The 24,077-nt window shown below is 46.4% G+C and overlaps 1 protein-coding gene across 3 annotated transcripts in view; it reads right to left on the bottom strand.

Moving 5' to 3' along the window:
• The window catches only part of RASSF6 (Ras association domain family member 6), a 100,366-nt gene that overhangs the window by 34,094 nt on the left and 42,195 nt on the right, over positions 1-24,077 (bottom strand). For all 3 annotated transcript variants that reach the window (XM_044302925.1, XM_044302917.1, XM_044302906.1), the window contains 2 exons: positions 17,724-17,818; positions 1,902-2,095 (listed from right to left, as the gene is read on the bottom strand). In XM_044302925.1, the coding sequence (XP_044158860.1) occupies positions 1,902-2,095; positions 17,724-17,818 (289 nt within the window). The remainder of the gene's footprint in view (positions 1-1,901; positions 2,096-17,723; positions 17,819-24,077) is intronic.

Genomic DNA, 24,077 nt, shown 5'->3' with positions numbered 1-24,077 from the left:
TATTGTTTACCATGATCAATAGATTTGTATTAGGCTGGGTTCCCATATGCGCTTTGAACTCTGGCAGTCTGTTCCGGCGGAGACTGCCAAAATTCAACTCTTGAGTTGAACGCATTGCACCCGCACTGAATCTGGACCCATTCATTTCTATGGGGCTGTGCACATGAGCGCTGATTTATTACTTATCACTTGTGCGTTGCGTGAAAATTGCAGCATGCTCTATTTTGTGCGTTTTTCACTCAACGCAGGCCCCATAGAAGTGAATGGGACTGCGTGAAAGTTGCAAGCAAGTACGGATGCGGTGCGATTTTCACGCACGGTTGCTAGGAGACGATCGGGATGGAGACCCGATCATTATTATTTTCCCTTATAACATGGTTATAAGGGAAAATAATAGCATTCTGAATACAGAATGCATAGTACAATAGGGCTGGAGGGGTTAAAAAAAAATTAAAAATAATTTAACTCACCTTAATCCACTTGTTCGCGCAGCCTGGCTTCTCTTCTGTCTTCTTTCTTCAGGACCTGGGTAAAGGACCTGTGATGACATCACTGCGCTCATCACATGGCCCGTCACATGATCCATCACCACTGTAAAAGATCATGTGATGGACCATGTGATGAGCGCAGAGACGTCACCACAGGTCCTTTACCCAGGTCCTAAAGAAAGAAGACAGAAAAGAAGCCGGGCTGTGCAAGCAAGTGGATTAACATAGTAACATAGTACATAAGGCCGAAAAAAGACATTTGTCCATCCAGTTCGGCCTGTTAACCTGCAAGTTGATCCAGAGGAAGGCAAAAAAAAAAAAAATTGTGAGGTAGAAGCCAATTTTCCCCACTTTAGGGGAATAAAAAATTCCTTCCCGACTCCAATCAGGCAATCAGAATAACTCCCTGGATAAACGACCCCTCTCTAGTAGCTATAGCCTGTAATATTATTACGCTCCAGAAATACATCCATTAAGGTGAGTTAAATTATATATATATATTTTTTTTTAACCCCTACAGCCCTATTGTACTATGCATTCTGTATTAAGAATGCTATTATTTATAACCATGTTATAAGGGAAAATAATACAATCTACAATCACACGGGCAAAAAACATGACGCCCGTGTGAAAGAGGTCTTACAGTTCTGGAATGTATTGGATAACACTGACAGCATTTTGTCCGTGTTATCCAATACATTCCAGAACTGTAAGGGTTCCATAGTATCATAAATCACGGAATGCGGAATGGCCGCACAACAGCCGTGTGCATGAAGCCTAATGCTATGTGACCCTGGCAGTGCTGGTAGATCAGGCCGGGTGCTGCGTTGCGAGTCCACAGCGAGACACTCGCTCGTCTGAAAGGGGCCTAACACTCTTATTTTTGAAAGCATTCTTGGGCTACATGCACACGACCGTATGTGTTTTGTGGTCCTCATAAAAAAAGGATGACATCTATTTTTTTGGCGGATCCATTGTAACAATGCCTAAAACGGACAAAAATAGGACATGTTATATTTTTTTGCGGGGCTACAGAACAGACATACGGATGCGGATAGCACACCGTGTGCTGTCCACATTTTTTGCGGAACCATTGAAATGAATGGGTCCGCATCCTATCCGCAAAAAATAACGGAACAGACATGGAAACAAAATACGTTCGTGTGCATGAGGCCTTACTTCTCAGCATTTTCCCTCACATCTGCCTAAAACGTTTGCAAAGTACTGTATATAGATAGTTAGATAGATAAATAGATCGATAGATAGATAGATATAGAATATGTGTAAATGTATATATGTATATATAGATATATATAGATATATGCAGTTACTGTATATGATGTTCTTTCTAATGAGCAAAAAAGGTCAGTATTTTGTTAATATTTGGCAGCAGAGAATGTGACCTCTCCTTACTTTAAAGTTGTAGAAGTGTCCATTAATAGAAAACCGATGTTGCTGTAGATGAGCTCTGTCTGGAGTGTTAGGTCGAATCCTTTTTCTTACTAAAGTAGCATCACTCATGGTTCTGTACAAAGATGGTGAATCGGGTGCGTGATCATTAAGATTAGGTCTGAGAGTGGTTGTGTCATACTCATATTTTCCATACTCTAAGGATTGTAAAAAAAAAGACATTATCGATAAATCAGAAATATCACAATAATCAAGTAAATAGACAGACAGATAGATATTACATTGCTATACCTTCTGTTGTGGGTTATCAGTTACATATGCAAACCTAGCTAGCCCTTGCCATGTCCCAAGGTGCTAGGCTAGTTTCACACTAGCGGCAGGGGACTCCGGCAGGCTGTTCCAGCGGGTGAACAGCCTGTCGGATCCATCCTGCTGCTAGTTCACGTGTGCCCCCGGACTGCCGCTCCCTCCCAATTTACTATAATGGGGGCAGGGGTGGAGTTCCTGTGGCAGTGCACACCGAGAGGCAGCCGGACTAAAAAGTACTGCATGCAGTACTTTTAGTCCGGCTGCCTCTCGGCGTGCGCTGCTGTGCTGCCACTGGAACTCCGCCCCCGCCCCCAATATAGTCAATGGGGACGGAGCGGCAGTCAGGGGGAAAATGTGAACTGGCGGCAGGACGTATCCAACAGGCTGTTCACCCGCCAGAACAGCCTGCTGGAGTCCCCTGCCGCTAGTGTGAAAGTACCCTTAAAAAGTCAGATTTTGACTCACAGGAAGCCACTTCCATAAGGTGGCGGTAGCAAGATGGTTCTTTTTCCTTGGGAGATACCTCTTTGCATATTATTTTCCCATGAAGCATTGCCTATAACTCTATACACAGCTGGCCTATTTAACCCTTTCAAGTCCAAGTGATTTTCAATTTTTTCATTTTCGTTTTTTGCTCCCAGCACTACCAAACCCATAACATTTGTATTTTTCCATTCACATAGCTATATGAGGGCATGTTTTTTGTGGGACAAGATATACTTTTTAATGGCACCATGTATGGTTGCATACAATGTGGTGGGAAGCAGGAAAAAGAAAAATTTCAAATGGGGTTTAATTATTACAAACCGGATTCCCAAAAAGTTGGGACACTAAACAAATTGTGAATAAAAACTGAATGCAATGATGTGGAGATGGCAAATGTCAATATTTTATTTGTAATAGAACGTAGATGACAGATCAAACGTTTAATCTGAGTAAATGTATCATTTTTAAAGGAAAAATACGTTGATTCAAATTTTCACTGTGTCAACAAATCCCCAAAAAGTTGGGACAAGTAGCAATAAGTAAATTTGAGCATAACGAAGAGCTGGAAGACCAATTAACACTAATTAGGTCAATTGGCAACATGATTGGGTATAAAAAGAACTTCTCAGAGTGGCAGTGTCTCTCAGAAGCCAAGATGGGTAGAGGATCACCAAATTCCACAATGTTGCGCAGAAAGATAGTGGAGCAATATCAGAAAGGTGTTACCCAGCGAAAAATTGCAAAGACTTTGCATCTATCATCATCAACTGTGCATAACATCATCCGAAGATTCATAGAATCTGGAACAATCTCTGTGCGTAAGGGTCAATGCCGTAAAACCATACTGGATGCCGTGATCTCCGGGCCCTTAAACGACACTGCACCACAAACAGGAATGCTACTGTAAAGGAAATCACAGAATGGGCTCAGGAATACTTCCAGAAACCATTGTCAGTGAACACAATCCACCGTGCCATCCGCCGTTGCCAGCTGAAACTCTACAGTGCAAAGAAGAAGCCATTTCTAAGCAAGATCCACAAGCTCAGGCGTTATCAATGGGCCAGGGGTCATTTAAAATGGAGTGTGGCAAAATGGAAGACTGTTCTGTGGTCAGACGAGTCACGATTCAAAGTTCTTTTTGGAAATCTGGGACGCCATGTCATTTGGACTAGGGATGAGCGAACCCGAACTGTATAGTTCGGGTTCGTACCGAATTTTGGGGTGTCCGTGACACGGACCCAAACCCGGACATTTTCGTAAAAGTCCGGGTTCGGTGTTCGTCGCTTTCTTGGCGCTTTTTTAAAAGGCTGCAAAGCAGCCAATCAACAAGCGTCATACTACTTGCCCCAAGAGGCCGTCACAGCCATGCCTACTATTGGCATGGCTGTGATTGGCCAGAGCACCATGTGACCCAGCCTCTATTTAAGCTGGAGTCACATAGCGCCGCCCGTCACTCTGCTCTGATCAGCATAGGGAGAGGTTGCAGCTGCAACAGTAGGGCGAGATTAGGCTGATTAACTCCTCCAAAAGACTCCATCCAGTGATCGATCTGCAGCTGTGGATCATTGAGCTGCTGACACTCAATTGCTCACTGTTTTTAGGCTGCCCAGACCGTTTGTCAGTCACTTTTTTCTGGGGTGATCGGCGGCCATTTTGTGTCTTGTGGTGTGCCAGCACAAGCAGCGACCAAGTGCATTTAACCCTCAATGGTGTGGTTGTTTTTTGGCTAAAGCCTACATCAGGGTGAAGCTGTCACACCAAGTGCATTTAACCAGCAATAGTCTGTTTATTTTTTGGCCATATACTACATCAGGGGCAAGCTGCGCCTGTCACCAAGTGCATTTAACCCTCAATGGTGTGGTTGTTTTTTGGCTAAAGCCTACATCAGGGTGAAGCTGTCACACCAAGTGCATTTAACCAGCAATAGTCTGTTTATTTTTTGGCCATATACTACATCAGGGGCAAGCTGCGCCTGTCACCAAGTGCATGTCACGACCCTTGGTCATGGTCGTGACTCCTTGGGAGCCGCATGCGGTTGCCCGCGGTTTGGTGTTGTCAACCGCAGCTGGGGACACTTAGTTGTTTGCCTCAGGTGCGGTTGCCGCGGACAATGGGCATGCGTGCGGTTGCCCTTGGCAACGTGTTTTGTGTGCACTCCCTTTGTCGTTTTGTGGTGCACGAGGTTATGTGTTGTATGCACGTGGACACCTCCCTTCACCTGTGGTTGTCCGCGGCAACGTCTGTTGTTGTATGCATGTGGTGGCAGGGTTTCGGCCTGCGGGCTGTTCCCCAGAACATGGTGGCCACGCATGCCGTTGCTGGCGGTAACAGGTGAGTGGGTTGGTGTGGGTTATGTATTATGTGCACTTCCCCTTATGCGTGTGTTTTCCCTTCTGTGTGCTGGAGGGGTTAACTTCCTTCCCAGTGTGTGTGATGTCACTGGGTGTGGTTGACTGGTGGGTGGGGCCTTTTGGCCTATATAGCCTGAGTCTCTTGCAGGCTTCAGTAGGTTGCTCTCAGCCATGCTGGCTGGAGCAGCCTCCTGTCTCCTCCATCTGCCTGGTGAGGACCATCCTTCTGGTCATAAAACCTTTGTCAGTAAATCTTATGTTTCATGGTGTTCCAGGTGTGTGTGGGGTTTTATGTTAGTGCAGCTTGTGGTCCTGGGTTCCTGTGGGATGTCTGGTGTGTGCTGTGTTCGTTGGTGTCTGAACCGCAGCACCTGCACATGGGATCCAGGGTTTGTTTTCTGTGGCAGGTGAGTGATGTGTTGGTCCCATTTGCCTGTCACTGCCATAAGTCTGTTATTGTCTGTTATTGTATAAGTCTGGAGGAGCAGGTCGTCTCACTCTGTCCCCTAGTACAGGGCCGACTTGAGGGCTCGTAGGGACTTTAAGGTTCCGGCGTATGAGTCCTCCTACCACCAAGGTCGGCTCATACAGATAGGAGACAGGGTCAGCGTTAGGGACGCAATAGGAGGTGACCTGTTCCCTAACTCTGTGGTCCCGGCCAAGGGGTAACCCTACCATCTCCTGGCACCGCACGGCTGGGGGTTTCCCCCACCGCCAGCCGTGACAGTGCATTTAACCCTCAATGGTGTGGTTGTTTTTTGGCTAAAGCCTACATCAGGGTGAAGCTGTCACACCAAGTGCATTTAACCAGCAATAGTCTGTTTATTTTTTGGCCATATACTACATCAGGGGCAAGCTTTGCCTGTCACCAAGTGCATTTAACCCTCAGTAGTGTGGTTGGTCAAGCTGTCACACCAAGTGCATTTAACCATCAATAGTGTGGTTATTTTTTGGCCATATCCCAGTCTAATTCTGTCAGTAAACGTATACCTGTCACCCAGTGCCTAAATACTAGGCCTCAAGTTTATATCCAGCTAAATCTGTTGTTACTGCTGTACTGTTGTGGCTGGGCAAGTTATTTAGTGTCCGTCCAAGCACATTTTTTGTTCTGGGTTGAAATACAATTCCCAATTTAGCAATTTCCTAATTTAGTGGTTTCTGCTGTATCAGAGCTATTTGAAATCTATCCCTAAAAGGGTATATAATATTCAAGGTGCACATAGGGTCATTCAGAATAACTTCACACACACGCTACTGTGCATTTCCAAGTCTAATTCTGTCAGTAAATCTATACCTGTCACCCAGCGCCTAAATACTAGGCCTCAAATTTATATTCAGCTGAATTTGAATACAATACATTGGGCCAAATAATATTTTTGTTGTTGTGGTGAACGATAACAATGAGGAAAACATCTAGTAAGGGACGTGGACATGGTCGTGGTGGTGTTAGTGGACCCTCTGGTGCTGGGAGAGGACGTGGCCGTTCTGCCACATCCACACGTCCTAGTGTACCAACTACCTCAGGTCCCAGTAGCCGCCAGAATTTACAGTGATATATGGTGGGGCCCAATGCCGTTCTAAGGATGGTAAGGCCTGAGCAGGTACAGGCATTAGTCAATTGGGTGGCCGACAGTGGATCCAGCACGTTCACATTATCTCCTACCCAGTCTTCTGCAGAAAGCGCACAGATGGCGCCTGAAAACCAACCCCATCAGTCTGTCACATCACCCCCATGCATACCAGGGAAACTGTCTCAGCCTCAAGTTATGCAGCAGTCTCTTATGCTGTTTGAAGACTCCGCTGGCAGGGTTTCCCAAGGGCATCCACCTAGCCCTTCCCCAGCGGTGAAAGACATAGAATGCACTGACGCACAACCACTTATGTTTCCTGATGATGAGGACATGGGAATACCACCTCAGCATGTCTCTGATGATGACGAAACACAGGTGCCAACTGCTGCGTCTTTCTGCAGTGTGCAGACTGAACAGGAGGTCAGGGATCAAGACTGGGTGGAAGACGATGCAGGGGACGATGAGGTCCTAGACCCCACATGGAATGAAGGTCGTGTCACTGACTTTCACAGTTCGGAGGAAGAGGCAGTGGTGAGACCGAGCCAACAGCGTAGCAAAAGAGGGAGCAGTGGGCAAAAGCAGAACACCCGCCGCCAAGAGACTCCGCCTGCTACTGACCGCCGTCATCTGGGACCGAGCACCCCAAAGGCAGCTTCAAGGAGTTCCCTGGCATGGCACTTCTTCAAACAATGTGCTGACGACAAGACCCGAGTGGTTTGCACGCTGTGCCATCAGAGCCTGAAGCGAGGCATTAACGTTCTGAACCTTAGCACAACCTGCATGACCAGGCACCTGCATGCAAAGCATGAACTGCAGTGGAGTAAACACCTTAAAAACAAGGAAGTCGCTCAGGCTCCCCCTGCTACCTCTTCTGCTGCTGCCGCCTCGGCCTCTTCCTCCGCCTCTGGAGGAACGTTGGCACCTGCCGCCCAGCAAACAGGGGATGTACCACCACCAACACCACCACCTCCGTCACCAAGCGTCTCAACCATGTCACACGGCAGCGTTCAGCTCTCCATCTCACAAACATTTGAGAGAAAGCGTAAATTCCCACCTAGCCACCCTCGATCCCTGGCCCTGAATGCCAGCATTTCTAAACTACTGGCCTATGAAATGCTGTCATTTAGGCTGGTGGACACAGACAGCTTCAAACAGCTCATGTCGCTTGCTGTCCCACAGTATGTTGTTCCCAGCCGCCACTACTTCTCCAAGAGAGCCGTGCCTTCCCTGCACAACCGAGTATCCGATAAAATCAAGTGTGCACTGCGCAATGCCATCTGTAGCAAGGTCCACCTAACCACAGATACGTGGACCAGTAAGCACGGCCAGGGACGCTATATCTCCCTAACTGCACACTGGGTAAATGTAGTGGCAGCTGGGCCCCAGGCGGAGAGCTGTTTGGCGCACGTCCTTCCGCCGCCAAGGATCGCAGGGCAACATTCTTTGCCTCCTGTTGCCACCTCCTCCTTCTCGGCTTCCTCCTCCTCTTCTTCCACCTGCTCATCCAGTCAGCCACACACCTTCACCACCAATTTCAGCACAGCCCGGGGTAAACGTCAGCAGGCCATTCTGAAACTCATATGTTTGGGGGACAGGCCCCACACCGCACAGGAGTTGTGGCGGGGTATAGAACAACAGACCGACGAGTGGTTGCTGCCGGTGAGCCTCAAGCCCGGCCTGGTGGTGTGCGATAATGGGCGAAATCTCGTTGCAGCTCTGGGACTAGACGGTTTGACGCACATCCCCTGCCTTGCGCATGTGCTGAATTTGGTGGTGCAGAAGCTCATTCATAACTACCCCGACATGTCAGAGCTGCTGCATAAAGTGCGGGCCGTCTGTTCGCGCTTCCGGCGTTCACATCCTGCCGCTGCTCGCCTGTCTGCGCTACAGTGTAACTTTGGCCTTCCCGCTCACCACCTCATATGCGACGTGCCCACCAGGTGGAACTCCACCTTGCACATGCTGGACAGACTGTGCGAGCAGCAGCAGGCCATAGTGGAGTTTCAGCTGCAGCACGCATGGGTCAGTCGCACTGCGGAACAGCACCACTTTACCACCAATGACTGGGCCTCCATGCGAGACCTGTGTGCCCTGTTGCGCTGTTTCAAGTACTCCACCAACATGGCCAGTGGCGATGACGCCGTTATCAGCGTTACAATACCACTTCTATGTCTCCTTGAGAAAACACTTAGGGCGATGATGGAAGAGGAGGTGGCCCAGGAGGAGGAGGAGGAGGAGGAGGAAGAGGGGTCCGTTTTAGCACTTTCAGGCCAGTCTCTTCGAAGTGACTCAGAGGGAGGTTTTTGGCAACAGCAGAGGCCAGGTACAAATGTGGCCAGCCAGGGCCCACTACTGGAGGACGAGGATGAGGTGGAGGAGGAGGAGGATGAGGATGAAGCATGGTCACAGCGGGGTGGCACCCAACGCAGCTCGGGCCCATCACTGGTGCGTGGCTGGGGGGAAAGGCAGGACGATGACGATACGCCTCCCACAGAGGACAGCTTGTCCTTACCCCTGGGCAGCCTGGCACACAAGAGCGACTACATGCTGCAGTGCCTGCGCAACGACAGCAGAGTTGCCCACATTTTAACCTGTGCGGACTACTGGGTTGCCACCCTGCTGGATCCACGCTACAAAGACAATGTGCCCACCTTACTTCCTGCACTGGAGCGTGATAGGAAGATGCACGAGTACAAGCGCACGTTGGTAGACGCGCTACTTAGAGCATTCCCAAATGTCACAGGGGAACAAGTGGAAGCCCAAGGCCAAGGCAGAGGAGGAGCAAGAGGTCGCCAAGGCAGCTGTGTCACGGCCAGCTCCTCTGAGGGCAGGGTTAGCATGGCAGAGATGTGGAAAAGTTTTGTCAACACGCCACAGCTAACTGCACCACCACCTGATACGCAACGTGTTAGCAGGAGGCAACATTTCACTAACATGGTGGAACAGTACATGTGCACACCCCTCCACGTACTGACTGATGGTTCGGCCCCATTCAACTTCTGGGTCTCTAAATTGTCCACGTGGCCAGAGCTAGCCTTTTATGCCTTGGAGGTGCTGGCCTGCCCGGCGGCCAGTGTTTTGTCTGAACGTGTATTCAGCACGGCAGGGGGCGTCATTACAGACAAACGCAGCCGCCTGTCTACAGCCAATGTGGACAAGCTGACGTTCATAAAAATGAACCAGGCATGGATCCCACAGGACCTGTCCGTCCCTTGTCCAGATTAGACATTAACTACCTCCCCTTAACCATATATTATTGTACTCCAGGGCACTTCCTCATTTAATCCTATTTTTATTTTCATTTTACCATTATATTGCGAGGCTACCCAAAGTTGAATGAACCTCTCCTCTGTCTGGGTGCCGGGGCCTAAATATATGCCAATGGACTGTTCCAATGTTGGGTGACGTGAAGCCTGATTCTCTGCTATGACATGCAGACTAATTCTCTGCTGACATGAAGCCAGATTCTCTGTTACGGGACCTCTCTCCTCTGCCTGGGTGCTGGGCCTAAATATCTGACAATGGACTGTTGCAGTGGTGGCTGACGTGAAGCCTGATTTTCTGCTATGACATGCAGACTAATTCTCTGCTGACATGAAGCCAGATTGTCTGTTACGGGACCTCTCTCCTCTGCCTGGGTGCTGGGCCTAAATTTATGAAAATGGACTGTTGCAGTGGTGGGTGACGTGAAGCCTGATTCTCTGCTATGATATGAAGACTGATTCTCTGCTGACATGAAGCCAGATTGTCTGTTACGGGACCTCTCTCCTCTGCCTGGGTCTAAATATATGACAATGGACTGTTGCAGTGGTGGCTGACGTGAAGCCTGATTCTCTGCTATGACATGCAGACTGATTCTCTGCTGACATGAAGCCAGATTCTCTGCTGACATGAAGCCAGATTCTCTGTTACGGGACCTCTCTCCTCTGCCTGGGTGCCGGGGCCTAAATATCTGAGAATGGACTGTTCCAGCGGTGGGTGACGTGAAGCCAGATTCTCTGCTATGGGACCTCTCTCCAATTGATTTTGGTTAATTTTTATTTATTTAATTTTTATTTTTATTCATTTCCCTATCCACATTTGTTTGCAGGGGATTTACCTACATGTTGCTGCCTTTTGCAGCCCTCTAGCCCTTTCCTGGGCTGTTTTACAGCCTTTTTAGTGCCGAAAAGTTCGGGTCCCCATTGACTTCAATGGGGTTCGGGTTCGGGACGAAGTTCAGATCGGGTTCGGATCCCGAACCCGAACATTTTCGGGAAGTTCGGCCGAACTTCTCGAACCCGAACATCCAGGTGTCCGCTCAACTCTAATCCGGACCAAAGAGGACAAGTACAACCCAAGTTGTTATCAACGCTCAGTTCAGAAGCCTGCATCTCTGATGGTATGGGGTTGCATGAGTGCGTGTGGCATGGGCAGCTTGCATGTCTGGAAAGGCACCATCAATGCAGAAAAATATATTCAGGTTCTAGAACAACATATGCTGCCATCCAGACATCATCTCTTTCAGGGAAGACCCTGCATTTTTCAACAAGATAATGCCAGACCACATTCTGCATCAATCACAACATCATGGCTGCGTAGGAGAAGGATCCGGGTACTGAAATGGCCAGTCTGCAGTCCAGATCTTTCACCTATAGAGAACATTTGGCGCATCATAAAGAGGAAGGTGCAACAAAGAAGGCCCAAGACGATTGAACAGTTAGAGGCCTGTATTAGACAAGAATGGGAGAGCATTCCTATTTCTAAACTTGAGAAACTGGTCTCCTCGGTCCCCAGACGTCTGCTGAGTGTTGTAAGAAGAAGGGGAAATGCCACACAGTGGTGAAAATGGCCTTGTCCCAACTTTTTGGGGATTTGTTGACACCATGAAATTCTGATTCAACATATTTTTCCCTTAAAATGGTACATTTTCTCAGTTTAAACTTTTGTTCCGTGAGTTATGTTCTATTCTGAATAAAATATTATAGGTTGGCACCTCCACATCATTGCATTCAGTTTTTATTCACGATTTGTATAGTGTCCCAACTTTTTGGGAATCCGGTTTGTAAAAAGAAAAACATTCCGCCACTGTTTTATGGGGGTTTTCTTTACACTGTTTCCTATGTGGTAAAACTGACCTGTTACTTGTATTCTCTGGGTCAGTACAATTATACCACATGTTTAGTTTCTTTTCCATTTTAACACAGAAAAAAATGAAAAACGTTGTAAAAAACTAATTCTTTTCTTTGCATTGCCATAATCAGCAAAACGCCCCCCCCCCCCCCCACGGGAAAAAAAACGTACATTTTTTTATTTTTATGTTTACAGAGCTATGTGAGGGCTCATTTTTTGCGGGCCAATCTGTACTTTTCATTGATACCATTGTGGGGTACATATGACTTTGTGATCACGTTTTATTAGATTTTTTGTGGGAGATGAATCAACCATTTTGACTTTTTTCCATTTCACCGTTTGCTGGGTGTTAATAGTATGGGTGTTTTTGCACGTAGCGATGCATAGGAACTAATGTGCGGCCGCCCTAAACCACTCCTGAATACAGAGGTTGCAGCGCACTCTGGGTACCCCGATCCTCGCTGGGGCGAGCCAGTACATGGTTGGGAGCTTGCGCTCCTGGTCTTTAACCTCTCAGATGCACATTTGACCATGGCATCTGAAGGGTTAAATGTATGTGATCAATGTTATTGTCAATGGAGACCCCTGAGGAAGCTGGTTTACCCAGAAATACGTGTGGGCCGCTGCACCTATGCACCATGCGTTTATATTTGATAAGTATTTAGCATTATTTTGATGTCATATTTATTATGACATATTATGAACTATGCATTTTTTGGGCGGCTTTCCACGAATCCGCAAAACACGGACACCGGCAATGTGCATTCCGCATTTTGCGGACCACACATCGCCGGCACTTAATAGAAAATGCCATTGCGGACAAGAATAAGACATGTTCTATTTTTTTCGGGATCGGAATCGCGGACCCGGAAGTATGGGTCCGCATTTCCGGATCTGGGCAGCACATCGTGCGGTCCCAAAGAAATGAATGGGTCCGCAATTCCGTTCCACAAAATCCGGAAAGGAATTGCAGACGTGTGAATGGAGCCTTATTCTGTTGTTCAATGTTATTGTCGATCACATACATTAGGGTACTGTCACATTTGCGGCAGAGGATTCCAGCAGGCAGTTCTGTCGTCGGAACTGCCTGCCGGATCCCTCAAAACGCATGCAAATTGATGGCATTTGTCAGACAGATCAGGATCCTGATCTGTATGACAAATTCATTGAAATGCCGGATCTGTCTCTCCAGTGTCATCCTGAAAAACGGATCCGGCATTTATTTTTTTCAAATTTTTTGCGGTCTGAGCATGCGCAGACTGCAATGCTGGATCCGTTTTGCCGCAACACTCGGGGCTAGATCCGTCATTAATGCATGTCAATGGGAAAAATTTTTGGCATTCCGGCAAGTGTTCCGGAATTTTGTAAGGAGATAAAACCGCAGCGTGCTGCAGTATTATCTCCGTTCTGAAAAGGCAAAAAGACTGAACTGAAGACATCCTGATGCATCCTGAACGGATTGCTCTCCATTCAGAATGCATTAGGATAAAACTGATCAGTTATTTTCCGGCATTGAGCCCCTAGGACGGAACTCAATGCTAGAAAAGAATAACGCTAGTGTGAAAGTACCCTTAGTCTCTGGTGCCTGCAAGCGAAGCTGGCGCCAATTTAAATGCCTGACCACTGACGTAAATGGGGCGGTCGGGAAAAGGTTAAAGGCGTTACCCAACTACAAACCGGATTGCAAAAAAGTTGGGACACTATACAAATCGTGAATAAAAACTGAATGCAATGATGTGGAGGTGCCAACTTCTAATATTTTATTCAGAATAGAACATAAATCACGGAACAAAAGTTTAAACTGAGAAAATTTACCATTTTAAGGGAAAAATATGGGACAAGGCCATTTTCACCACTGTGTGGCATCTCCCCTTCTTCTTACAACACTCAGCAGATGTCTGGGGACCGAGGAGACCAGTTTCTCAAGTTTAGAAATAGGAATGCTCTCCCATTCTTGTCTAATACAGGCCTCTAACTGTTCAATCGTCTTGGGCCTTCTTTGTTGCACCTTCCTCTTTATGATGCACCAAATGTTCTCTATAGGTGAAAGATCTGGACTGCAGACTGGCCATTTCAGTACCCGGATCCTTCTCCTACGCAGCCGTGATGTTGTGATTGATGCAGAATGTGGTCTGGCATTATCTTGTTGAAAAATGCAGGGCCACACGCACTCATGCAACCCCATACCATCAGGGATGCAGGCTTCTGAACTGAGCATTGAAAACAACTTGGGTTGTCCTTGTCCTCTTTGGTCCAGATGACATGGCGTCCCAGATTTCCAAAAAGAACTTTGAATCGTGACTCGTCTGACCACAGAACAGTCTTCCATTTTGCCACACTCCATTTTAAATGATCCCTGGCCCAGTGAAAACGCCTGAGCTTGTGGATCTTGCTTAGAAATGGCTTCTTCTTTGCACTGTAGAGTTTCAGCTGGCAACAGCGGATGGCACGGTGGATTGTGTTCACTGACAATGGTTTCTGGAAGTATTCCTGAGCCCATTCTGTGATTTCCTTTACAGTAGCATTCCTGTTTGTGGTGCAGTGTCGTTTAAGGGCCCGGAGATCACGGGCATCCAGTATGGTTTTACGGCCTTGACCCTTACGCACAGAGATTGTTCCAGATTCTCTGAATCTTCGGATGATGTTATGCAAAGTTAATGATGATAGATGCAAAGTCTTTGCAATTTTTCACTGGGTAACACCTTTCTGATATTGCTCCACTATCTTTCTGCGCAACATTGTGGGAATTGGTGATCCTCTACCCATCTTGGCTTCTGAGAGACATTGCCACTCTGAGAAGCTCTTTTTATACCCAATCATGTTGCCAATTGACCTAATTAGTGTTAATTGTTCTTCCAGCTCTTCGTTATGCTCAAATTTACTTATTGCTACTTGTCCCAACTTTTTGGGGATTTGTTGACACCGTGACAATTTGAATCAACGTATTTTTCCTTTAAAATGAAACATTTACTCGGATTAAACGTTTGATCTGTCATCTACGTTCTATTACAAATAAAATATTGACATTTGCCATCTCCACATCATTGCATTCAGTTTTTATTCACAATTTGTTTAGTGTCCCAACTTTTTGGGAATCCGGTGTGTATTTGTAACTGAAGACCTATCCTCTTGGTAGGTCATCAGCATCTAATCAGTGGGGGTCTGACACCAAAGACTTCCGCCGGGTGCCTGCAAGTGGAGCTGGTGCCAATTTTAAATGCCTGACCACTGACGTAAATGGGGCAGTCAGGAAGTGGTTAAAGGGGGTTACCCAACTATTTGTAACTGAAGACCTATCCTCTTGGTAGGTCATCAGCATCTGATCAGTGTGGGTCCGACACCCAAGACCTCCGCCAACCAGCTATTTCAGAAGGCTCGGCACTCCTGTGAACACTGTGGCCTTCTTACTGCCCTACTCTAGGCCAGTGACATCACGACTATCAGTAACATGGCCTGGGAGCAGCTTAGTCCCATCCAAAGTGAACATCACTGGCTTAGGGTAAGCAACACGAAGGGGATCAGAGCCTTCTCAAACAAGTGATTGGTGGGAGTCCAAGGTAACCCCCACTGATTAGATGCTGATGACCTATCCAAAGGATAGGTTATCAGTTACAAACCCTCAAATAACCCCTTTAAGGTGACCTGCATCAAAGGCATCGCACTCAGCCAGCCAGAATCCTAGTCCGTACTGACAAGTGGCAAACACTCCAAAACAGCTATCTACGGATGGATATTTGACATAGCAATATTCCCTTGTCATGTCCCAAAGTTTAAAAAGTTGGATTTTGACTCATAGGTAGATATTTTGAGAGGGAATCAAAACAACACCAGGGGGCACTATACAAAGTATGTAGAAGCAATATGTAAGCATTTTTTTATTATTCTAATTTGAAAATTATGTTATACATAATATTTAGTCATGGAACAAACCCTTTTATAGGTATGAACTTTGCAGGGGATAAAGCTTACCCTGACGGTATCCATACAATAAATAGCTTGTACTACACAACATACCAATCATTTCAATCATGCAACTACAGAATATTATTTTAAAAGCAATTCAATTACCACTACTTTATAAATTCAGAAAACTGCAGCTATTGTCATGCATCTTATTGCACTGCTTTTAGTATCTGAGTTCAGTACAGCACTATATAGTTTTGCAGAATAAAAACGTCTCTACATCTAAAGCGGTTTAATGCAGCTATGCCACCTAGTGGTTTCTGCGCTCACAGTGTAAAGTTTTATTACAAACTAACTTTACCAGTAAACTTAACCAGTTGATGGTACTTTCACACTTGCGTTATTCTTTTCCGCCATAGAGTTCCATCAAAAGGGCTCTATGCCGGAAATGAACTGATCAGGCATATCCCAATGCATTCTGAATGGATAGAAATCCGTTCAGTTTGCATCAGTATGCCTTCCGTTCAGTCACTGAACGGCGTTTTGGCCGGACATAATACTGCACCATGCTGCGATATTATGTCCGTCCCAAATGCCTGATCAGTCGCCCATTGACTTGCATTAGTGCCGGATCCGGCATTGCAAAAGAACTCAAGGACGGATCCGTCCTTCCGGTCTGCGCATGCGCTGGAAAAACTGTGAAAAAGACTGCAAGACAGATCTGTCCATCCGCATGACAAAAAGAGAGACGGATTCGTTTTTGCAAGGCATTTGTAGACGGATCCACACCCGGATCCGTCTACATATGCTGTCAGTTGTCACACTGATCGACGCCGGAACTATCTGCCGGATCACACTAACGCTAGTGTGAAAGTACCCTGAGGACCAAGCCATTTAACCCCCTTCCTGGCCAAACTTATTTTCAGTTTTTTTTTTTGTTTTGTTTCTTTAAGGGAAAGTGTTTTTGAAAGCCATAACTTTTTTTTCCCTTTATGTATCTAAAAATAAAATTGTGCCTTTTTTTTTTAGAGAGAAGATACATGGGATTTATTTTTATGTCATTTTTATTTTAGTATGTCTTGTTTTTATTTTATGTACCCTGGGAAATATTTGTAAAAGGGGGATAAAAGTCTGTTTTTGAATTTTTGCATGTTTTACTAGCACAAAGTGCTTGATATAAAGGATGTGTTGGGTTATGGTTGCCAGGTGCAGGACTAGAAGATGCAATGTGGTGTGTCGTGCCATTTTTTTTATTTTTTTTTAACTTTGTCTTTAATTTCTCATTTTTTTCAATGTTATGCTTTGTGCCTCCCATAAGGTCATACTAGACCTTTGGGGGTCATTTAAACTTTTTTTTTTGCTGATCTATCCTGTAATTAGGGTGGCTATATTAGCCCTAGTTACATAGAAATTACAGCACACAGAGACTATACAAGGCTATTGAGCCTTACTGCATAGGTGCTAAAACCCAGTACTCATGCAGACACCCACCACCTTGTGATCACATGATCGCTGGAACCGGAGCAGGAAGTGACAGCATTGCCGCATCCTTATCTGTACATACAGCATTCATTCAGCGCTGTGTATAAAGCAATGGAGAAGGCAAGGACGGTAAAAGAACTCTGCCTTCTCTTGGACTTATGTCTTTTTTCAACCATATTAACTATGTAACTATGGGGAGCCTGGCTGTCACTGACACTAATCATAGCTTCTAACTCTACAAGGGTGTTGGGGAATGTCCTTGCTGCTCTAAGCACAGACCACCCGGAAATGAAGTCTATGGGCAGTTCAGAAATTTATAAAAAATATAAAATCACTCTTATTATCATGTAAAAAAGCTTGCATTTCTTAAACACATGAAAACTGTCAAAACTTAGTTATTTGGAGCCGATGCATAGACTATGGTTGAAAAATAGACCATTGCCAAAAATGTGGATATACAGGGATACCTCCGTACATGCTTAAGCTCCTAGTGGTCGATCTTGTGAATCTAACTTTACATAATTTGGAATAAAACTATACAACACAAATGTAATGGGATAGTTTTGGGTTTAATAATGTTTTAATTACGTCCTTTAATGGAGGTGTATTACCGTCTTTTGAGTTCAACTCATCTGAATTCACTACAGGCTCATCTATTTCTGCAATGTGGTAAAGGTCGTCAAATTCCCCCCAGCGCATCATTCCACTAGAAAGAAAAAGAAAATTTTTTAATTCCATGTCTATATGCAATAAAATACTGCAGACTTAAGCCTTATTCACACATCTGTGTCCGCGCTCAAATCCGTAAGCAGGTGGTCAATGATGCATCCGTGAAGCTGTCTGTGAAGGATCCGTGTCTTCGTTTTTTGCTGTCCGTGTTGCATCCGTGTTTTACTAACACTGAACAGCTGAAAAATAATTTTCAAAGCATGTCTTCTTAATGATCCGTGAAATACGGATGCAAAACGGATTGCATCCGTGGTTTTTACGGACCCATAGACTATAAAGGACATGATGGATCAGTGAATACGGACAAAATACAGCATGAATCCGAGCTAAAATCACTGATGTCTGAATACACACATTAAAATGAATGGGGACGTTTTCTGTCCGTGGAGAACATGTACAGCACCCATCCGTGAAACACTGACGTGTGAATAATGCTTTAACTACGATATTCTATATGTATATGTTATATTTTTTGTACCAGTCCAAATAGCACAGCATGAAACTTATACCTTATACCCACAGCAGCATTATGGTCTGCATCTATGGCAGTGAAGTCACAGTTTCTGTATTAAAGTTTCCTTTTTGACAATGAGAACTTTATTTATGAACTGACACACAATGAAACCAATAATAAAACTGCTAAAGATTTTGTCACTTTTTACACCTCTAGATCCTTTTACATGGACGATTAATGGGGACAATTAAAGGGGTTATGTCTAGGGATGAGCGAACTCGAACTGTATAGTTCGGGTTCGTACCGAATTTTGGGGTGTCCGTGACACGGACCCGAACATTTTCGTAAAAGTCCGGGTTCGGTGTTCGTCGCTTTCTTGGCGCTTTTGTGACGCTTTCTTGGCGCTTTTTGAAAGGCTGCAAAGCAGCCAATCAACAAGCGTCATACTACTTGCCCCAAGAGGCCGTCACAGCCAATGCTACTATTGGCATGGCTGTGATTGGCCAGAGCACCATGTGACCCAGCCTCTATTTAAGCTGGAGTCACATAGCGCCGCCCGTCACTCTGCTCTGATTAGCGTAGGGAGAGGTTGCGGCTGCGACAGTAGGGCGAGATTAGGCAGATTAACTCCTCCAAAGGACTTCACTTGATTAATCGATCGATCTGCAGCTGTGGATCATTGAGCTGCTGAAATTCAAATGCTCACTCACTGTTTTTAGGCTGCCCAGACCGTTTGTCAGTCACTTTTTTCTGGGGTGATCGGCGGCCATTTTGTGTCTTGTGCGGTGCTGCGACCAAGTGCATCCAAGCTGCGACCAAGTGCATTTAACCCTCAATGGTGTGGTTGTTTTTTGGCTAAAGCCTACATCAGGGTGAAGCTGTCACACCAAGTGCATTTAACCAGCAATAGTCTGTTCATTTTTTGGCCATATACTAAATCAGGGGCAAGCTGCGCCTGTCACCAAGTGCATTTAACCCTCAATGGTGTGGTTGTTTTTTGGCTAAAGCCTACATCAGGGTGAAGCTGTCACACCAAGTGCATTTAACCAGCAATAGTCTGTTTATTTTTTGGCCATATACTACATCAGGGGCAAGCTGCGCCCGTCACCAAGTGCATTTAACCCTCAGTAGTGTGGTTCGTCAAGCTGTGACACCAAGTGCATTTAACCAGCAATAGTCTGTTTATTTTTTGGCCATATACTACATCAGGGGCAAGCTGCGCCCGTCACCAAGTGCATTTAACCCTCAGTAGTGTGGTTGGTCAAGCTATCACACCAAGTGCATTTAACCAGCAATAGTCTGTTCATTTTTTGGCCATATACTAAATCAGGGGCAAGCTGCGCCCGTCACCAAGTGCATTTAACCAGCAATAGTCTGTTCATTTTTTGGCCATATACTACATCAGGGGCAAGCTGCGCCCGTCACCAAGTGCATTTAACCCTCAGTAGTGTGGTTGATCAAGCTATCACACCAAGTGCATTTAACCAGCAATAGTCTGTTCATTTTTTGGCCATATACTAAATCAGGGGCAAGCTGCGCCCGTCACCAAGTGCATTTAACCAGCAATAGTCTGTTCATTTTTTGGCCATATACTACATCAGGGGCAAGCTGCGCCCGTCACCAAGTGCATTTAACCCTCAGTAGTGTGGTTCGTCAAGCTGTGACACCAAGTGCATTTAACCAGCAATAGTCTGTTCATTTTTTGGCCATATACTACATCAGGGGCAAGCTGCGCCCGTCACCAAGTGCATTTAACCAGCAATAGTGTGGTTATTTTTTGGCCATATCCCAGTCTAATTCTGTCACTAAATCCATACCGGTCACCCAGCGCCTAAATACTAGGCCTCAAATTTATATCCCGCTAAATCTCTCGTTACCGCTGTCCTGTTGTGGCTGGGAAAGTTATTTAGTCTCCGTCAAAGCACATTTTTTGTTCTGGGTTGAAGTACAATTCCCAATTTAGCAATTTCATAATTTAGTGGTTCCTGCTATATCAGAGCTATTTGAAATCTATCCCTAAATGGGTATATAATATTCAAGGTGCACATAGGGTCATTCAGAATAACTTCACACACACGCTACTGTGCATTTCCAAGTCTAATTCTGTCACTAAATCCATACCGGTCACCCAGCGCCTAAATACTAGGCCTCAAATTTATATCCCGCTAAATCTCTCGTTACCGCTGTCCTGTTGTGGCTGGGAAAGTTATTTAGTGTCCGTCAAAGCACATTTTTTGTTCTGGGTTGAAATACAATTCCCAATTTAGCAATTTCATAATTTAGTGGTTTCTGCTATATCAGAGCTATTTGAAATCTATCCCTAAAAGGGTATATAATATTCAAGGTGCACATAGGGTCATTCAGAATAACTTCACACACACGCTACTGTGCATTTCCAAGTCTAATTCTGTCGCTAAATCCATACCGGTCACCCAGCGCCTAAATACTAGGCCTCAAATTTATATCCCGCTAAATCTCTCGTTACCGCTGTCCTGTTGTGGCTGGGAAAGTTATTTAGTGTCCGTCAAAGCACATTTTTTGTTCTGGGTTGAAATACAATTCCCAATTTAGCAATTTCATAATTTAGTGGTTTCTGCTATATCAGAGCTATTTGAAATCTATCCCTAAAAGGGTATATAATATTCAAGGTGCACATAGGGTCATTCAGAATAACTTCACACACACGCTACTGTGCATTTCCAAGTCTAATTCTGTCGCTAAATCCATACCGGTCACCCAGCGCCTAAATACTAGGCCTCAAATTTATATCCCGCTAAATCTCTCGTTACCGCTGTCCTGTTGTGGCTGGGAAAGTTATTTAGTGTCCGTCAAAGCACATTTTTTGTTCTGGGTTGAAGTACAATTCCCAATTTAGCAATTTCATAATTTAGTGGTTCCTGCTATATCAGAGCTATTTGAAATCTATCCCTAAAAGGGTATATAATATTCAAGGTGCACATAGGGTCATTCAGAATAACTTCACACACACGCTACTGTGCATTTCCAAGTCTAATTCTGTCGCTAAATCCATACCGGTCACCCAGCGCCCAAATACTAGGCCTCAAATTTATATCCCGCTAAATCTCTCGTTACCGCTGTACTGTTGTGGCTGGGAAAGTTATTTAGTGTCCGTCAAAGCACATTTTTTGTTCTGGGTTGAAGTACAATTCCCAATTTAGCAATTTCATAATTTAGTGGTTCCTGCTATATCAGAGCTATTTGAAATCTATCCCTAAAAGGGTATATAATATTCAAGGTGCACATAGGGTCATTCAGAATAACTTCACACACACGCTACTGTGCATTTCCAAGTCTAATTCTGTCGCTAAATCCATACCGGTCACCCAGCGCCTAAATACTAGGCCTCAAATTTATATCCCGCTGAATTTGAATACAATACATTGGGCCAAATAATATTTTTGTTGTTGTGGTGAACCATAACAATGAGAAAAACATCTAGTAAGGGACGCGGACGTGGACATGGTCGTGGTGGTGTTAGTGGACCCTCTGGTGCTGGGAGAGGACGTGGCCGTTCTGCCACATCCACACGTCCTAGTGTACCAACTACCTCAGGTCCCAGTAGCCGCCAGAATTTACAGCGATATATGGTGGGGCCCAATGCCGTTCTAAGGATGGTAAGGCCTGAGCAGGTACAGGCATTAGTCAATTGGGTGGCCGACAGTGGATCCAGCACGTTCACATTATCTCCCACCCAGTCTTCTGCAGAAAGCGCACAGATGGCGCCTGAAAACCAACCCCATCAGTCTGTCACATCACCCCCATGCATACCAGGGAAACTGTCTCAGCCTCAAGTTATGCAGCAGTCTCTTATGCTGTTTGAAGACTCCGCTGGCAGGGTTTCCCAAGGGCATCCACCTAGCCCTTCCCCAGCGGTGAAAGATATAGAATGCACTGACGCACAACCACTTATGTTTCCTGATGATGAGGACATGGGAATACCACCTCAGCATGTCTCTGATGATGACGAAACACAGGTGCCAACTGCTGCGTCTTTCTGCAGTGTGCAGACTGAACAGGAGGTCAGGGATCAAGACTGGGTGGAAGACGATGCAGGGGATGATGAGGTCCTAGACCCCACATGGAATGAAGGTCGTGCCACTGACTTTCACAGTTCGGAGGAAGAGGCAGTGGTGAGACCGAGCCAACAGCGTAGCAAAAGAGGGAGCAGTGGGCAAAAGCAGAACACCCGCCGCCAAGAGACTCCGCCTGCTACTGCCCGCCGCCATCTGGGACCGAGCACCCCAAAGGCAGCTTCAAGGAGTTCCCTGGCATGGCACTTCTTCAAACAATGTGCTGACGACAAGACCCGAGTGGTTTGCACGCTGTGCCATCAGAGCCTTAAGCGAGGCATTAACGTTCTGAACCTGAGCACAACCTGCATGACCAGGCACCTGCATGCAAAGCATGAACTGCAGTGGAGTAAACACCTTGAAACCAAGGAAGTCACTCAGGCTCCCCCTGCTACCTCTTCTGCTGCTGCCGCCTCGGCCTCTTCTGCTGCTGCCGCCTCGGCCTCTTCCTCCGCCTCTGGAAGAACGTTGGCACCTGCCGCCCAGCAAACAGGGGATGTACCACCAACACCACCACCACCACCTCCGTCACCAAGCGTCTCAACCATGTCACACGGCAGCGTTCAGCTCTCCATCTCACAAACATTTGAGAGAAAGCGTAAATTCCCACCTAGCCACCCTCGATCCCTGGCCCTGAATGCCAGCATTTCTAAACTACTGGCCTATGAAATGCTGTCATTTAGGCTGGTGGACACAGACAGCTTCAAACAGCTCATGTCGCTTGCTGTCCCACAGTATGTTGTTCCCAGCCGCCACTACTTCTCCAAGAGAGCCGTGCCTTCCCTGCACAACCAAGTATCCGATAAAATCAAGTGTGCACTGCGCAACGCCATCTGTGGCAAGGTCCACCTAACCACAGATACGTGGACCAGTAAGCACGGCCAGGGACGCTATATCTCCCTAACTGCACACTGGGTAAATGTAGTGGCAGCTGGGCCCCAGGCGGAGAGCTGTTTGGCGCACGTCCTTCCGCCGCCAAGGATCGCAGGGCAACATTCTTTGCCTCCTGTTGCCACCTCCTCCTTCTCAGCTTCCTCCTCCTCTTCTTCCACCTGCTCATCCAGTCAGCCACACACCTTCACCACCAACTTCAGCACAGCCCGGGGTAAACGTCAGCAGGCCATTCTGAAACTCATATGTTTGGGGGACAGGCCCCACACCGCACAGGAGTTGTGGCGGGGTATAGAACAACAGACCGACGAGTGGTTGCTGCCGGTGAGCCTCAAGCCCGGCCTGGTGGTGTGCGATAATGGGCGAAATCTCGTTGCAGCTCTGGGACTAGCCAATTTGACGCACATCCCTTGCTTGGCGCATGTGCTGAATTTGGTAGTGCAGAAGTTCATTCACAACTACCCCGACATGTCAGAGCTGCTGCATAAAGTGCGGGCCGTCTGTTCGCGCTTCCGGCGTTCACATCCTGCTGCTGCTCGCCTGTCTGCGCTACAGCGTAACTTCGGCCTTCCCGCTCACCGCCTCATATGCGACGTGCCCACCAGGTGGAACTCCACCTTGCACATGCTGGACAGACTGTGCGAGCAGCAGCAGGCCATAGTGGAGTTTCAGCTGCAGCACGCACGGGTCAGTCGCACTACAGAACAGCACCACTTCACCACCAATGACTGGGCCTCCATGCGAGACCTGTGTGCCCTGTTGCGCTGTTTCGAGTACTCCACCAACATGGCCAGTGGCGA

The sequence above is a fragment of the Bufo gargarizans genome, chromosome 1 (assembly GCF_014858855.1).
Source record: "Bufo gargarizans isolate SCDJY-AF-19 chromosome 1, ASM1485885v1, whole genome shotgun sequence".
NCBI lineage: Eukaryota > Metazoa > Chordata > Amphibia > Anura > Bufonidae > Bufo > Bufo gargarizans.
The sequence above is the reverse complement of the archived record's forward strand: the minus strand, read 5'-3'. Positions and strand labels throughout refer to the sequence as shown.